Source organism: Zerene cesonia, chromosome 8, assembly GCF_012273895.1.
Source record: "Zerene cesonia ecotype Mississippi chromosome 8, Zerene_cesonia_1.1, whole genome shotgun sequence".
Taxonomy (NCBI): domain Eukaryota; kingdom Metazoa; phylum Arthropoda; class Insecta; order Lepidoptera; family Pieridae; genus Zerene; species Zerene cesonia.
This window is the reverse complement of record NC_052109.1, coordinates 8,802,437-8,820,740: the sequence shown is the minus strand read 5'-3', so window position 1 is coordinate 8,820,740 and position 18,304 is coordinate 8,802,437. Positions and strand designations below refer to the sequence as shown.

General features: G+C 44.2%; 1 protein-coding gene across 1 annotated transcript; it reads right to left on the bottom strand.

The window, feature by feature from the left end:
• Nucleotides 1-6: 6 nt before the first annotated feature.
• Nucleotides 7-17,541, bottom strand: LOC119828481 (protein serrate; the record flags this gene model as incomplete). The annotated part of the gene is made up of 15 exons (XM_038350643.1): nucleotides 17,261-17,541; nucleotides 9,192-9,488; nucleotides 8,939-8,993; nucleotides 8,454-8,708; nucleotides 8,266-8,326; nucleotides 8,060-8,193; nucleotides 7,369-7,719; nucleotides 6,126-6,487; nucleotides 5,720-5,852; nucleotides 5,320-5,415; nucleotides 5,043-5,233; nucleotides 3,942-4,299; nucleotides 3,441-3,688; nucleotides 1,209-1,547; nucleotides 7-565 (listed from the first exon to the last, which is right to left on the bottom strand). Coding segments are annotated over exons 1-15 (3,505 nt in total), but the record flags the coding sequence as incomplete, so codon positions are not given.
• Between the last annotated feature and the right edge of the window lie 763 nt (nucleotides 17,542-18,304).

The window sequence follows — 18,304 nt, the reverse complement described above, 5'->3', positions numbered from 1 at the left end:
TGAGGCGCTCGGGCGGCGGGTGGCGCGCAGGCGGCGGTTCCGGCGGTGGGAGCGCGCGCTTCGTCAGCTCCTTGTCGCGCGGCGGCGTGTTGTTGCGAGCGTCTGCGTTCTGCGCCTTGTACAGCGAGTGCGCGCGCGGCAGCTCGTCGGCGTCGCGCGCGCGCTCCTCGCGAAGCGGGTTCGCGTACCGCCTCAGGTTCTCTTCGTTCTGCAGGTTGTTTGACTTCTCCTCGTCGTGGCGGCGCATGCGCTCTGCGGCGGCGGCGGCACGACGGCGGCGCACGAGCAAGGCCGCCGCCGCGCCGCCGCCCAACAACAGCAAAGGTAGCGTGGCGGCCAGCGCCAGCATGGTTCCGGAGCTAGCGGGCGGGTCAGGCGGCGCGCTGGGGCCGGCGGCGGGCGGCTCGACACCGGGCGACACGCGCAGGCGCAGCGCGGCGCCGAGCAGTGCGTGCTGCGCCATGCGCCGCCGTGCCACGAGCTCGCTGAGCGCCCGCACTGCGCTCGCGAGAGCGCTGGTCTCCTCGCCCGTTGGGCCTTCGGTGCTTTCTTCCTCACCTGCCCACTGCAAAAGGGAAAAATTTCACAATTTATAATTTTTATAGTTCAGTCTTTTTGAGATATAGATTTACATTCGTACGTTTGAAACTTGGAAGGTTGTCTTTATATAAAACAAATGTGGGCACAGGCCATTTTCTTTTAATAAGTGGTGTTGCGCGCTACCTCTCTTTCACTTTATCTCGAATACCTCGAGTGTTTAACAGCTCGCAACCCTAATTTGCGGCCATTTGTAAACAGTATATAATTATATATATATATATATATATATATATATATATATAGTATATAACAGTATATATATTTGATTGTAGTGTTTAAATATGGAATAAATAAATCATTTCATTTCATTTCATATTAAAATTTAATATAATTAACATGCGAATGAACGTATAAATACACCTGTTTCCAACTGGCTGCGAAACAGTCGCGGCGCAGCTATTATCCATACATTTTCTTAATCATAAATGAATGTAAATATATGAATTTGATTAACTACGCTGTGAACGTAGAGATTTTGCAGCCAGATCGTAGATTACTAAAGACCCAGGGACGCGTGAGGGACTCACTTTTGTATGTTAATAATAAAAAAATACATAAATTAGGATCAAATTAGACTATATTCTAAAATCCCGGGTTGAGCAACTCACGAGGGCAAGATCGAGGGCGTCGTCATCATCGGGAGCGAGATCACAGAGCAGAGTGAGCGGTGGCGCGGGCGGCTCGCGGTCAGCCAGCGCGGCGGCGAGCGCGCGCCTCAGCGCCGCGCACGCGCGCTCCACGTGCGCGCCGCGGGCGAGCCGCTCGCGGGCCAGGCGCAGCTCGGCGCGCGCACATCCGGGCGGCGGGGAGCCCCGCGCGCCGGGCCAGCACGCGGCCGGCGCGGGCAGCGCGGGCGGCTCCACGCGTCGTCCCGCCACGCGCCGGCACTCGCCCAGCGGCGCGCACGGCCCGCGCAGGCACAGCGACGGCGCTGCCGGTACGCACACCTGGAAATGACCACATTCAAATTTATGTTCGTCCCGGTTTCACCCGCGGTACATATATAGCCTTTATCACTCTGTGTAATTGCAGGTTTCTAATGATGAAAGAGTTCATTGACTTTTGTGTAGAACGTAATATGGTAACTAACACCTGCTTTAAGCACCACAAACGTCGACTCTACACATGGAAGTCACCTGGAGACCGATATCGCAACCAAATTTACTACATTATAGTCCCCTATAGGTGGAAGTCGTCCGTCACAAATGTCTGAACATTTCCGGGAGCTGATTGTGGCAGTGACCATCAACTGCTTGTGATGCTTGTGATGTGTGAATAAAGAAATTCAACTACGTTGTCGACGTGATGGAAACAACTACTTTGAAGAAATGTGGAAAGATATAGAAGCTCATGCCAATAAGTACCAGCTATCTGTAATGAAGTGTGAAAAACTTGCGAATGACTAGCCGATTGGACAATGTCATCTATTTTACCTCTTCACAAGAAAGGAACTGCAAGAATCTCTGATAATTATGGAACCATCGCTCTAATATCACACACTAGCAAAGTTTTATTGCACATATTAAATGGCCGACTTCGATCCTTCTTGGGCTGGCAGATACCGAAAGAACAAACTGGTTTTGTCAAAGGCAAAGGGACCAGAGAACAGATCCTAAATGTTAGGAAAATCGTAGAAAAATGCTATGAATACAACATCCCCGTGGTAATGTGCTTTGTTGACTACCGGAAAGCATTTGATTGCGTAAGGTGGCGGCAACTATGGAAAGTGCTAGAAGACACAGGAGTACCAAATCAGATTATCACTCTTACATTATTACCTATACGAATCAAGTTCTGGAACTGAAAAACTGGGGACCAGGAAGTCCAGCTTATTTGAATTTCAGAAAGGTGTGCGGCAAGGATATGTAATCTCACCCATCCTTTTCAATATCTATGGAGAACAGATAATGTGTAAAACATTGGATGGTTTGGACGGCGGTGTCAAAAAAGGAGGCAACAAAATATCCAACCTTCGCTACGCGGACGACGCTACATTATTCGCCGCTTCGGAGTCCGAAATGGTGAACCTACTCTTACGTGTGGAAACAGTTAGTCAAGAAATGGGACTATCGATCAACAAACGCAAAACAAAGCTGATGTACGTCGACCGATTCGCAACGATTCCCCGCACTAATGCACTAAACGACTATGATACCGTAGATGAATTCGTCTACCTTGGGGCACTCATTAATAAAAGGGGAAACTGCGAACCAGAAATCCGTCGTTGCATTGGAATGTCCAAAACAGTCATGAATCAGCTCAATCGGATATGGAAGACCAGTAATGTCAATAGACGCACCAAAATACACATCGTCCGCACCTTAGTTCTATATTCCTTTATGGCGCTGAAACATGGACGATAAAGGCAGCTGACAGACAAAGAATAGATGCATTTGAAATGTGGTGTTGGCGCAAAATGCTGAAAATCCCATGGACAGCGCGGAGAACCAACGCATCTATTCTGAGTGAGCTAGGTATGCTCAACCAACCTCGTCTCTCCACTGAATGCCTAAAGCGCGTACTTCAGTACTTAGTGCCATATTGCGCGCAGCAATTTCGATAGTCTAGAGAGTTATTATAGTTTAGACTGTTACTGGAAAAGTAGAAGGCAAGAGACCGAGAGACCGCAGTCCGAGAAGATGGGCAGATCAGGTGACCCAACAGCTGGGGATGTCCAGCTGGACGCTATGGACGAAGCTCTCCACTAAGCTGAAGACCATAACAAATTAAACAGCAAATAAATCAATAATATTCCACAAAAGTCATGAAAAATAGTTTAATATGTCGTTCTGTCAGTACTATTTCGTTGTATTATTATGTAATGCACACTCCGTGCTCACCTCATCCGCGTGGCACGGCAAAGCGGCGGGCGCTAGGCAGTCCGCCAGGCCGCACCACAGGCGCGTGCACACGGGCGCGCCGGCCACGCACCGACACGCGTTGCAGCCCCACCACCACGTGCCGTTGTCGATGCACGCCCCGCTCGTGCCCGCCACCGCCGCTGCTTCCACATTGCTCTCAAAGCCCTCGAGACCGCTGTCTGATGCACCGGCGATGTCACCACTCTCTTCACCTAAGCCGGCTATTACTGCAACATTCAATATACTGATTGAAAAGGGAGATCATTGTTCAGAGTAATATGTAAAAACGAAGAATAACAACGAAAGAAACTATATACATTCAAAATAGCAAGAAACCTAGTATGTTAATGACCTATGTAATCGTAAAATGACATTGAAATGAAAATCTGTCACAAGGTGTATGTAGTCTTCATCCACACGAGATTTTTAAATTGAAGATAATGTTATTAAGTAATAAAATAAGAACGATGTATAACTCACACTCGAGACAGCGCCTCGCAAGTCTAGCGGGCGGCGGCGGGCATACGCAACGCGCAGCGGGCGCGGCAGCGGAGCAGACGGCCGGTGCGGGACAAGGCGGGTCGCAGGCCGGCGCCGCGCAATCGGGCCCGGCCCAGCCCGGCGCGCACTCGCAAGCCCACCAGCCCGCGCCGCCCACGCAGCGGCCGTGGCGGCACGGGCTGGACGCGCAGCCGTCTGCGGCGCGCTCGCAGTGCGCGCCGCCCCAGCCCGCGCGGCAGGCGCACGCCCACGCGCCGCCCACCGACACGCACGTGCCGCCGTGGAGGCAGGAGCAGCTGCCTGGCGCCGCTGCCGTCACCGCTGCTACGGGAACCACCTGCCCAATATGATGCCATTATAGGTATGTCAATTATTATTAAGCAATATTAGCCCACATGTACCAAGACCACTCAACCTAACTAACACTAACTTAAAAACATTTAGTTTTCCTTTTTGTCTTAATATTTTTACTTCCACTTCCTTTTTTTTATGTCATAGTAGGCAATGGAGCTGGTGGGTCGCCTGATGTTGCTTGTTGTTGTTGTTGAAGCGCTACCACCGCCCATGAACATTTGGAGAGGCCTAAGGTCAATTGCAGACCTTTCGCCTCTAAAAATAGATTGCCGACTTTAATTGGGAAAGGATTAGGAAAGGATTGATGAGAGGAATAAAGGAAAGCACTGGGAAGGTTAAGGAAAAGGACATGGAGCTCCGGCTCCCCCACTCACCGAACGAAGAACAGTAACATGCTACTATTTCACGCTGGTTTTCTGTGGGTGTTTGGTACTTCCCCGGTGCAAGCTGGCCCAATTCGTGTCGAAACGTGTTCGACTCCCACATACGTTATACTCATATACATATTATAAACGTACCAAAAACAGTACTTTATGCATAGGCAATTTTTTGAATTTTTTTTGAATTATCACCGAAAAGACACCTAATTCGGTTATAACTTCATTGCAGAAAGCGCAATGAACGTGTTTCCGCAAATCGATGTCAAACGTAATTTTTTGGGTGGATTACAAATTAAAATTAGTCTTCGTAGAATACAATAATAGTAGAATATGTGATGTGTCATACCGGTGGGGCGATGGGCACGTCGCAGGCGGCGCCGGCCCAGCCGGGCGCGCACACGCAGCGCGCGGGCGCGGATGGTGCGTGGGGTGCGAGGGGTGCGGGCGGCGCGGGAGGCGGGGAAGCTCGCGCGCACGTACCGCCGTTGGCGCACGGCACCTCGCAGTGCGGCTCGTCCAGCACAGAACACGTCTCACCTGCAAGCATAAGTAGAATTTAGGATAGTATCAGTTCGATATTTATCGTATGTAATGTTTGCAGTTACAGCATTGCAGTCACTCACCGGTCCAACCGTCGCGGCAGGCGCAGGTGTAGCCCGCGGCGCCGCTCGTGCAGGTTCCGTTGTTATGGCAAGGATTTGGCACACATTCATCTATTTCTGTAAGATGAATATTCTATGTTATGTCCTGTTAATTGTATTAGACACTCTCTATAATTAGAAATTCGAAAGTGACTCTGTCTGTCTCTTCCTCACGCCTAAACCACTGAATTGATTTGGATAAAATTTAGTACAGAGATAAAAACTTAACTCTTAAGTTGAGAAGGGACGTTGAGTTGAGGAGGCTAGTTTTAATCGGTGGAAACCGTACGGCAACGGGAACGAAGCCTACGCGGCTGAAACCGCGTAGTCCAACCCACTGGCGGTGCAGCAAATTATAAAATGAAATCAAATAGGGGCATACGTTCTCTTGCGGCTCGCTGCGTGCAGTTCTTGCCGGCCCAGCCCGGCGCGCAGTGGCAGTAGTAGTCGCTCTGCGCGGTGTAGCACGGCGCGCCGTTCGCGCACGGCGCCCCCGCGCAGTGGTCGCGGTCGTCCTGTGCCAGATCATATACTTTAGTGGCTTTGACATTAAGACGGTAATGTTCACCAAGTTATACTAACTCACGTCAAATCAATGTTAATGTATACCAACTCACCGAGCAGTATCGTCCGTAACAGGAGGTAAGCTAGAAGCAGAGATCGTTTAGTTGGTTAGTGGCGCCTGAGAAAGTTTAATAAAATGTTAAACAGGTTAATAAAAAGGTTTAGAAGAAAATGAGATCGAGACAAGCGAGTTGAATTCTCAAAAGAGGAACATCACAACGAACCTCGCAGTCAGTGCCGGAGAAGCCGACGGGGCAGATGCAGCGGTAAGCGTCCAGCAAGTCGACGCACTCGCCGCCGTGGCGGCACGGGCGGGAGGCGCAGTCGTCCACGTCGCGCGCGCACGTGCGGCCCGCGTAGCCCGCCGCGCACGCGCAGTGGAAGTCGTCGACGAGGTCGATGCACGTGGCGCCGTTGAGGCACTGGCCCGTGCAGTCGTCCACGTTTTGGTCGCAGTCGCGGCCGGTCCAGCCCGCCAGGCAGGCGCACGCGTAGCCGCCGCCGGTGTTGTTGCACGCCGCCGCGTTCACGCACGGGCCCAGCGAACCTTCCGGCCCTCCCGTGATCTCGGTGCATTCATCCACGTCTGATAACCAATATACCAATAACGTTACCACGTCATATTCACGCTGTCATATCCACGGGATATAAGATGTAACACGCATGCTAAACCCAAAATACTGACATCATTTCCTGGGCGAAATTCCAGTTAAGGAGTTGGAAATCTTGCCTAGCCAAATCTATAAAATACCAACTTTAGAGTATACATAAGCAAGCTGCGATCCGGATGAACGTTTCCTTTTCCTCCATTCCTTCTTTCCAGTCGTTAATCTTTTCCTTTTCCCTTACCCCATAAAAGAGGCGCTACCTGTGCGGATGTTCATGGGCGGTGGTGATCGCTTACCATCAAGCGAGCCACTAGCTCAGTTGCCCGCTATGACATAAAAATAATTATTAATAACCGATATTAAATCTGTATGTAAATATATTAAGTCATGGAAAGTCACTATCAAGGCCTTTATCACAAAAAAGTATCTAGGTACAACAAATCTGCTTACGAGAGGCACAACGGAAGGACGTGACAGCCGCGCTCTATAGCTTATGTATACTCGTCTGCGACTGTCATATAATGTCAACTACCTAATATATTGTTGGCATTTCACATAGGTTGGGTGCGTTTTTATGCCAATATAGTACAATAGAATGGTAGAGTGTAGAGCGATTCAAATGTCAAAAAGAATTTTGACTGAAAAAATGTTGAAAATATGACGAACACTTTCTTGTCAGATGGTTATAGGTTTCCCTATTTTGTGTATAAACAACCTACGGATTCTCCCATCAATTTATTTAATCTCACTCAATATCATTCAGGCTACTCATGGCACAACGCGGTTTAAAAAAGAGGCTATGCCATAATATAATATAGGGTAATGAAGTAGTCGAGTGCGGCATATACATAGAGTATACCTTCAGTGCAGGTGGGCCCCTTCCAGCCGGGCGCGCAGTCGCAGTGGAAGGCGTCGAGGCGGTCGCGGCAGAGCGCGCCGTTGCGGCAGGGCGCCGAGGCGCAGTCGTCCACGTCGACGTCGCACAGCGGGCCGCCCCAGCCGCGCTCGCACGCGCAGCTGAAGCCGGCGGGCGCGGCGGCGAGCGAGCAGGCGCCGTGCGCGCAGGGCTGCGGCGCGCACGGGTTGTCCACGCGCTCGCAGTCCGCGCCCGAGAAGCCCTCCGCGCACGTGCACAGGTACTGGTCCGGCGCCGTGTTCTCGCACGTGCCGCCGTTCTGGCACGGCTCGTGGGTCCCGCAGTAGTTCAAGTCTGAAAATATACATTGTTATTATTTTATGTTAGAACTGTCGCCACAAAACGAACTCATGGTGCTAGAACCAAATTTTACCTATTTATTTATTTTGGTTAGGGTGTCCCTCTAGGGCTTGGATATTTTATCTAGTTTGAATATCATTACAATGAGAAAACAGGAATTACTGGACCGTCGTATTAAAAAAAGTATTTCGATTGCATCCTATACATTCGTTGGACACCTCTCACACACATCCATTGCACAGTTCAATATCAAGCATGCCAAATAAAATCGACTAAGCATTCAATAAACATATGTTTTAAATCCTTTTATCAAGAGCAAATGGTGTTGGAGTACCTTGGTCGCAGAGGATGCCGCCCCAGTTGGTGTCGCAGGTGCAGTCCCACGAGGAGCCGTTGCAGTAGCCGTGCTTGCAGCCCGGGTAGGGCTGGCACTGCGCGCACAGCTCGCCCCGCCAGCCCGGCCGGCACCTGCGCACAACACGGTAGTGAGCTTCCAAGTACACACACTCGGCTAATCCGCAAGACAAATGAATTACTTACAGGCATTCTCCAGGTTTGTCGCAGCGCCCATGTTGTGGATGGCAACCGTCCTTACACACCGCTGAAAAACAAATAATCGAAATTATCATATATTACTGTTTTAATGATTGAATTGTACGAGATGACAAAAATTTATTTTTATGTACATTACAGTGTTATGTACATTCTGGAGCGGCGCAAAGACTCACGTTTCTCGCAGTTGTCGCCCTGCCAGCCGGGCAGGCAGCGCTTGTCGCCCGCGGGCGAGCACGCGTAGTGGCCGAACTTGTCGTCGCGCGCGCGGCAGAAGGTGGTGCAGGTGGTGTTGTAGTAGTTGGGCTGGCACAGCACGCGCACGCGGTAGGCGAGCGCGGCGGCGGCGCCCGCGTGCCGCAGCGCGTGCCACTCCGCGCCCGGCTCCACGATGCCCGACCACCACGCCTCCTCGATCAGCCCCGTCTCCTCTGCAACCCCCACCGGGCGTACGTTAGTGATCTTATCAGTAATAGTTCTGCGGAAACTGCCATTGATTGCGGATTCAGCTTTATTAATAAATCGCAGAAGTGACAGAGTTCCGTTAGTATGATAAAAATGAAACACAAATAGATGGAACTAAGATGTATTGGAAAATTAGAATATAACAAGTACGAGTATACTACTTGGTTCACTTAAGAATATAAAGATCGTTACATACCGGGGTCAGTGTAGTTGTAGTCGTCGTAGGCTTGCAGGATCAGAGTGAAAGAGCGCTGAAAAAAGTAAGTGTGTGTTATTCTTATTATCATTTAATATTTTAGATTAGATTTGTTTGTTTTTAATCACAGCGTTTTAATTATTATTGATACTTTAGCTTATTTCAAAGGATTGTAGTTTTCTATACTATGACACGTTTAGGATATTTAAGAATTTTTGGAACATCGGAACAGCAGAAGGGTGAGGACACTTACGGTCCAGCGGAAAGAGAAGGGCAGCGCCAGTGTGTAGAGCGGGTCGGACAGCCTGAAGGAGTCGGTGCCCAGCACGGGCGAGGCGGCGCGGCCGAACGAGCACGCGCCCGGCGCTGCCGCCGACTGGTACTCCTTGAGGCACAGCGCGAAGCGCGTGCGGCAGGCGCGCGCGCACACGCCGCCCGCCCCCGCCGCTGGCGCGCCGCCGCCGCCGCAGCAGTTGCCCGACGCCAGCTGCAGCCGATAGTTGGAGAACTCGAGGATCTGCAGCTCGAACACGCCCGCCCCCGCCGCGCGCTACGATTGATATTGCTCTCATTATTTAACTAAACCTTCAAATATTAAATTATCAACGACCAACATTTTAATAAGTAAAATATGACCGAGAGGATTTCTAAAAAAAATTTCCCAGCACATGTGGAATCGAGGTATTTGACGCTTTATTTCTAGAGATCCGAGGCCTTGACCAAAATTTGACTCTATGTTCCGTTTCCGTTTTTTCTAGTTGAACTTAGTTTATTCCTAATGCCTTTGTTTAGACTAGAATCAACCAATGCTAGTGGGAAATGCCCTTAAGTCGATACTCTACGTTGGTCACACACACACAGTCAACCTAACACGCTCTTCGCTTCGCTTCTCGCTAAACTGTATTTATACTAAAACCTATGGAGGCTCTTTGTGTTGATAAAATGATTACTTGGTGATTTTTTGTTATAAGTCTATATTTTTATTCTTTATTTATATGTTATTTTATTACATTCTTTGTTTTGAGAGTGCCTTACTAATTGTAGGTATAGATAGATTTTATTGCTAGGTACTTAGAAAGTAGTGTGAAAAATATTGTGCGAAGATATATAATACTATTTTAATATCTTTTGAAAGCTTAGTTGTCGTTGTAAAGTGAAAATCAATTTAAAGAATTTAAAACCGTCAGTAATGATGATGCTTTACATTTTGAAAAAAGACGAAAGATACAGAAATATACCAAATACAAAAGAACAACAGATCGTAACATCCATTTCAGTATAGAAAGTTGAGTGAAACTGAAGCGCAGGGCGGCGAGGCGGGGGAGCGGAGGCCCCGCCCAGCCGCTGCCCTTTCACACGCCCACGCCACCGCCACGGCTGTGGCACGCCTCGCCTTCTAGCGGGACACGTGTTCCTATTATATTCCTTGTCAGCGTTCAGCGAAGCGTTAGTCGAAAGGATTTACGTGCACGATAGTGCGCAAATACGCTGTGCCACAGATAACATAATACGCAGTGCATTTCGATTGTTTACAAAACATTTTAGGACACGAATTATCTATCTATGCTTGCTGATGTCGTGTTTTTACTGCAGAAAAACATAAACCAACTCCTTGTGAATTAACGGTGGGGACATGGACGATATTAACAAGCATGTTATGCTACTGATTCGTTTATTGCTGCCACAAAAGATAGCTGTCCGGTAGGTTGTGAATGAAAACAACTCGTTGCAAAACCTAGTACAAAACGTTTCAAAATCACCATTAAAAAATCTGCGAAATATGACAGTTTTGTGTGTGTGATTTTTAGTGTCCTTTTGGTCAGCTCCTTCATTATTTATTTTTGTTTTTTTAGGGTATAATATAATTTTCATTGCTATGTATGTTATGGCATTGGCATGTTAATTACTGATAAATGAAATTAAAAAAAAGCTAATAATTGCAAAATCATTTATCAATTAGGGTTTTTTTTTCTCAATAGCGAGAAAAACTTGGTTTGAATTATTGATATTTGATGACGTTGTAACGATTTCCTATCCGTAAGCTCCTCACTCAAACCTGACGACTTGGGATCTTCATTCAAAATCATTTTTCTGTTACTGTTTACTTTTTTTTTTTCTTAAAATTACCCTTGATATATATAATAGATATACTAAGTCTAGTCGGTGAAAAATCCTAATAAAGTAGCATAACATTTTTTTGTAAAGCTCAAATGTAACTTTACGTCATTTGAATTTAAAGCATATTGGCCTTCACATTTTGTCATATCTCTGATAAATTCAGTGTTGCAAAAAATTACGCTGAACAAAAGGAACGTATCCACATTTAGCTTCATTGGTCTTCGCGTTGCTCTGTCTCGGTGTTCAATTCTTTTTGTGAGTTAAGAGATTATAAAACTAAAACTTTTAGTCATTTGGAGTTTCTGAGTCTGAGTCGACATACATGAAGCGTATCAATAAACAAGCAGCGTCAGTCTCGAGTGTGACCTCGGTCAGTTATTTATGAATGTCCGCGCATACCGCGCGACCGCATGTCCCCGCTCGATATTAATGCACATGCTTATTGCATACCTGCGTGTATATAATACCAGCACTGATACCAGCACATACGTGAAACGCTTTGGCATATTTGTAAATTAGAAACCCACTTATACACATAATTTGCAATTTAATTTGTAAGGACATGTTTTTGTATCGATTGCGCTCATATGATTTTAATACAGAATAAATTACTTTTTGTATAGTCTGTTCCCTTTATTGCTCCGAAAAACTATTCGATCGGTTAAAATCTCCAGTAGAAGTTTTAATTAGATTATGATAAGTGAAGTCCCGTGTCCCCTAGTGGGGTATGGGGCAGATGATAAACATCTGTTTCACTGATAGATTTTTTTTACCGGACAAGTAGGTGATCAACCTTCTGTGTCCTGCCAGAGTGTACGAGTGTAGATAACAATGGATCGACAGGACAGCGTGCAGTCGGTCGGGGCGAGTGCGTGTATCGGTCAAGTTGACAGCTGTCAAGTTCAAAGTGCGACCCGCCCCCGCGCGCCCCCCCGCGCCGCCCCCGCGCCGCCCTGCGCTCGCGGCGCAGATTTTCCCACGCACATTATCGCGAGCCAAAGCGTTAGGCTCGCTGCACACTCCTCACGAACGCACAAAGTCGCAGGCGCAACTTTAAATATTAAAAAACTAAGTGTTCATGAACTAGTGAAGTAATTGGGTTACGAATATTTTGCAATTTGCTTGTACTTTTTTCAATGTTTTAACAGACTTTAAAAATGGATGATGTTCTCAATTTCTTTGTAAGTTTTTTGTTTGTTATTTAGGTATATGTATTTTGTGTTTGTCAGAACTGGGTGAAACAATTTTGATGTTTCTTTTTTAATACCAGCTATCAAAGCTGGTCCTTTCCCTGTGGTTTGTACTCTCACACAATTTGATGGCGGTTTAGTTTTTTTTTTAAACTAAGTATATTGTGACACCTAAACTACTAACGGTTTCGGTTGACCCAAGCGTTATTGTTAAACCAATCTTAAGATTGTGTTAATTTTTTTTATATATAACATATGTGTAGAACCTTATATAGGTGAAATTGGTATTATAATATTTTAAAGCTTATTCATTGACACAGTTTGGCAATTATTAATAGTGTTGTTATTATTTACGTGAAATTGCACTTTAAGGTATTCCGATCCAAGTTACATTTCGAATTTATCTTGTTACTTTACTGTAATAATATAAATGTGAATGTGTTTGCCTCTCTTTTGTTATATGTCGTTATCCATTTTAGCGCGGCATAACAGAAACCAAATGCCATATAACATACACACAAAGGCTCTAATCATAAGCAATAGTAAAATACAATTCATAAAGACATATTAAAAATATTGATAAATCAACGAATGACTGATGTAGCGCGATCCTTAGTATCGATTTATTATATAGTGTTGACAGACATTAAAAATAATGTGCCGATCGAAATGTCGGCTCGCCTTATGGAGCAGGGGCGAGCGCCGCGGCCGACACACTTGCAGCGCCTTGTACGGCTCCAGAATACATAACTTTATTGATCGCGTTACATCACATTAATTAGGTAATGGACGCTATAATATTTAAAGGTAAACGACTCAAATATATGACTTTTTTGGTGCAGAGGTTTTTCTCATAACCAGCGAATAGGTGAAACGTGTCAATCGTTTATAAATTATACCTTCTGGGTACTTGGATGCTAAATGCATTTAAGCTATAATATAATCTGATTTAGATTTTGGTGTCGTTTTAATTGTACTTATTTATTTATTTATTGAAATATTAGTTCAGCGGTGTTTCGTGTATTGGGTGTGTGGTACTCGTATACTCAGTATTGTAACAGAGTTGTGTTGGGGGCCGGCAATGCCACTGTCGCAGCCGCACATGGCCACTTCGGACCAATTAGCCGAGACTACAGATAAAAACAACAACAGAACTACGTGCTGACATATTAATCTTGAAATTTTCAAGTGCCTAGTAGCTAAACGAAAAATAATTGGTTGTGTTAAAAGATATCAAGTTAGTAAACATATAAATTATCTAATGGTATAACATTTCGTAAGACTTGAAAAAGGGCTCTAGATTATTTCATTTCAAAACACCACTGCAAAATGTTGTTATTTAGTGGATTTTCGAAGAAGGGGTATATTTATAAAGGGGTATATATATTTTTACGTCTTCATATTTGTGTTTTACTTTCGTTTTTGAACCTAAATGTAGTCTATAAGTTTAACCGAATATTAAATTATTACCGTATAATATTTTGTCAAAATCTGCCAGGAATTTTTATTACAATGACGCACGTACACATAAGCAAAAAAAAATTTACTAACAATTGTTTTGGGGTCTACAAAACTGCATATTGCATAGCAGTTAATATTTTAAAATATATTTAATTTACAGAAATGGTTTGGTTACTGTTTAATTATATATTATGTATAGATAAAAAATTAAGTGCTTTAGGATGTGGCTTACTCGTTGTGACCATGATAATAATTAACAAGTATTGAGAGTAAAACAAAATGTTAAATGAAATCTCATAAATACAGAAATCTAGTAGATTAAAAAAATCGCTGAGCATTCACGTACGCAATTTAAAAGCAACTTAAATAAGTAAAAGTCGGGGTTCATTAATTTAAATGTGGTGGAAAGTTTGATTCCGGCCTTCACCTGCTTTCCTTGAAGCAGCACTAGCAATCTCGATAAGAATATATAAATGGAAATAGCCGTCATCTACTAGTATCCCAACAATGTAAGAGCACATTCTGCGATGGCTCGGGCCTGGGAGCGGATACGAGCGCCAAGTTCGCGCGCAGCAATGCCGCCCGCGCCGTCAGACCTTCGGCTGCGGCGGAAGACCACGTTACATTTGCCTTTTTAATGCTCATTCTGCGCGGGGCTCGCGCAATTACCGCGGCATTCTGTGACCATACAGGGATCACTCTCTCCATTATCTACTATACTCAGCTCAATTACTCTGGGAATTTATTTTAAACTGATTAGTTACATTTAGATCATTTAATATTTTCCTTTTGAGTAGCATCTAGCTTTCAAACTATAGTCAGGTTCTGTTGTGGTGTTGGTGTGTTGACAGTTTATACATTTTATTTATTGAAAGAGCCCTCTATTAGGGGCTTATATGTATATGTTCCTGTTGCTTTTAACTTAGCGAATCACTTTTACTCTTCGTAGACTTTGTTATTAGCAATGAAAATATTGGTAAAATATTATTTGACTTCTAGCAGTTCCCCCGGCTTATACCGTCTGTCACTCAGTGAAGTTGCAACTTTCTAATGGTGAAATAATTTTTGAAATCGATCCAGCAGCTCGTTTTTATCTGAAAACATTACGAACATAATTATATATAAATAATTCCTCTTTATAACATATGTAGATTATTTGTTTCCCCCGAGGCCCAAGATTCATTCAATTTCTTAATAATAAATAATGAGCATGACACCGCGAGCCCAAAAATTTGCTAAGATCGTAATATGGTATTGTCATAATATTATGTATCGTAGTATGGTGTTGTCGTTTATATGAATATACGACTATAGACAGGTATATGGTTTATTATCAATTAATTGCCTTTGCACGAATGACCAGTATACACAAATGATAAAAGCTTTATGATCTATGGTATTTTTATCACACTTTTATTAGCTTCGCCTGTTTCTATGTATGTATGTAATGGAATCTTTGAACACAATTTTTCCAGAAGTCTGAATAATTTGAAACTTTGCATAGGTATCAAGGACCGATGCATTTTACTGTAGTTCATAACTATCCTAGATAGTTACCAATGATGATTGTAATATTTTAAAATATTTAGCACCCCACGCTTTTTACTCTGAATTGAATCATTTTTTTATTACAATTTTGTTTTGAGGTGATTCATTATGATCGATTGTTTCATCTGCAACTACAGTTATAATAAACGCTTTGCCATCAAAAATTATTTTCTAGTTTTTAGTTCAATTTGCAATAAAAGCGTGTTTTTTAGGTTATTTAAACTATAATTAATTTCAATTGAATTATGTCTCTTCAAGGTTCGATGGCCAAAATAGGTCGATGGATTCGGTCAATAGTGACCCAGTAGTCGAACATGAGAGTAGTACAAGAACTGCGATGAATATTAGCGTTCTTCCGGAATTCCTCACCAAATCGCACTTGTGGGGGCCTTTCAATCAAAAAGGAATTTTATTAATACCTCTCACACATTTTAATGTATTGTATTTTTATATATGTTATTGAAAATATCGATAGTATATTTAATATTCGCAAACAGTCGTTTGAATTGGAATCTAATAAAAATATAATATGTCTATCAAATATGGATTTTATATGGCTGACATGTATCATTCTCACTGAAACTACAAGAGATATACTGCGGTGCATTAGAAATCATATCTACTTATAACAGAATTTGTTACCTAGATGCCTCAACTTCGATGTAAATCATAACTTTATAAGTTATTTATTTTATTTGAATTTTAACTTTTGTAATTAGGTTTTTGTGAATTTCTTTTTGTAAAATTGTTATAAAATGTGATATTGGGTCCTTGTTACCCCGAAATAAAGAATTTATTATTATATTATTATTATTATAAGTTTTATTATTCAGCATAGTATCCAAAATTGGACTTTAACATTTTGATTTAAAACTTGCTCTCGATTTATAGCAGTTTTCCCGCATCTTCAATAAATGTGCGTGTTGCATACATTTTGTATGATGGCAGTCGAATCGGAAGATCTCTTCTGTGATTGAGCACTCGTGAGTCCGCAGGTCAACGACTGGGCAGTTCGTCTACAGTCGATTCCGATGTTTCTCATAAATTATTAATGAAACGGGTTCTCGGCGTGCAATTTAAAACTCAATTTGACAATAAATTAATAATAATTTAACAATTCTAGGATTCGACTTCAAATTCAATAATCATAAATTCTGACTTAATTTGACACCGTAGACAGAGAGCGGTCGTGTTTGGAGAACATTTGGAAACAAACGCCGAAGGTTATGGGAAGATTGATGAAGGGGACTGGGGGACAGGTGCCGCCGCGCTCATCTTGCATTCGGAGCCTTCACAGATGGAATACTTATGCAGTTAGTGTGAAAGTGCGATTACCGCGAGAAAGGAAGCTCTCGTCTGTTTAATGATTTCACAGACCAACTACATTAGTTAAGCCCACTTGGGAAGTATTAAGGCGTATGGGATCTGGTAGATGCAAGATAATGTGTCGTTAGGACACGAGTCTGGCCGTCAGTTCCACGTTAATTAAGAACATTAAACGGTCAATGAATGCGCCCGCGCCGCTCACACGCGACTCTCGGCCACTATCTCCCTATTATGTTCCATAGCCATATTGCCTCTTCAAATACAATTTGCATTTTTGTTTGAACATTATGTAACATCACTTTTTTAAGGATTGCAATTAAGGCACATTACATACTTAATTTTATCAGATCACTTTAATTAAATATTTTTTAAACTTATGAACGTTTTTTTCTATACTTATCGGTTTTTAATGCTTTTAGGAACCTGAGTTTCGTGTCTACGTGCTTAGTTCAAGTGGATAACTCTTACTGACTCTTATCCATTCGTATGTTAGCTAAACCAAGAACGTCTTTGTTGACATCTTTATTTTATGAGACATGATCGGGAATGTATAAGACAAATTTTTGGCTACAAGCCGCTCTATAAGTAATTAAAAACGATATTTTGTCCGGTGGATCGCACTGTAAAGGTAACTTCACCATCGAGTGTACGGTGTTAGCGCAGGTTGGGAGGCACATACTTGCAGCAAGCAGGCGAGGGCGAGGGCGAGCAGCAGCGGCGCGTGCCGCGAGGTGCGCGGGCGCATGAGGTCAGCGAGGCGCAGGGCGCCGGCGCCGGGTGCGCGCCCGCATGCCGCGCCTGGTCGCCAGCAACCACACTGCACTGCACTGTCTGCACCAGCACTGGCTCGGAGCCCACTCGCGCGCCGCGCTAACTGTCGCGTGGGGTGACGTATCGTGTCGAGGGTGCGAGACGTGTGCTCGCCGCGGGGCCCAGAGAGGCACTGCGCCGGCGGCGCCCCGGCCCGCGCCCCGCGCCCGCGCCGCGCCCGCCCCACACTCGGCCCACCAGAAGGCGGTCGACCATCGATCCTCATCTCATCTACATCGTACACTCACGATTCACTTTAACATCCCGGCCCGAGATCGTTTAGCGCATTCAAAAGATTATACAGTTATTACTTGTCCTGCGCCGCATACTAAACGCTGTTTTGTTGCAAACAGTACGAGGCCGCCTCTTTGTGTTTTAATATCAAACCATGAATGCACTGCACATTGAAATTTTTCACTATGTAATATCAATGAAGGCTAGTAAATAATCAAAACCTGCTAGAACAGATAAAGATCACAATACGATTTGAAATTTTGTCAAAATAAATGTAATGTAACTTTATGAGAATGTACGTATATGAATCAGAAGGCAGGTCGCCCGCGACACGACGACGGCGCGCAGATCAACAAACGTGAATCCGAATTAGTTCCATCCATTAAGCCAGCTTTAACATTCAACGAACGTCGCGATACATTCGATTAGACAAACAAAAAATCAAATTAATTCCAGTCCATCACAGATTAGCGGCTCCGTGGCTCTTTGGAGCCTCACATCGAGAATGCGTTCGTACTTTATGTGAATTCGAAAAAATATTTGCATAAATACTAAACTGGTTTTGATATTTATAAATATCACTTTTCAAATAAGTCAATCAAAGAAATGGAGTGTTCGAGATCGAGCCGATGGAATAAAATAATATTCATAAATTATGTTTGTAATAATCTGTGATTTG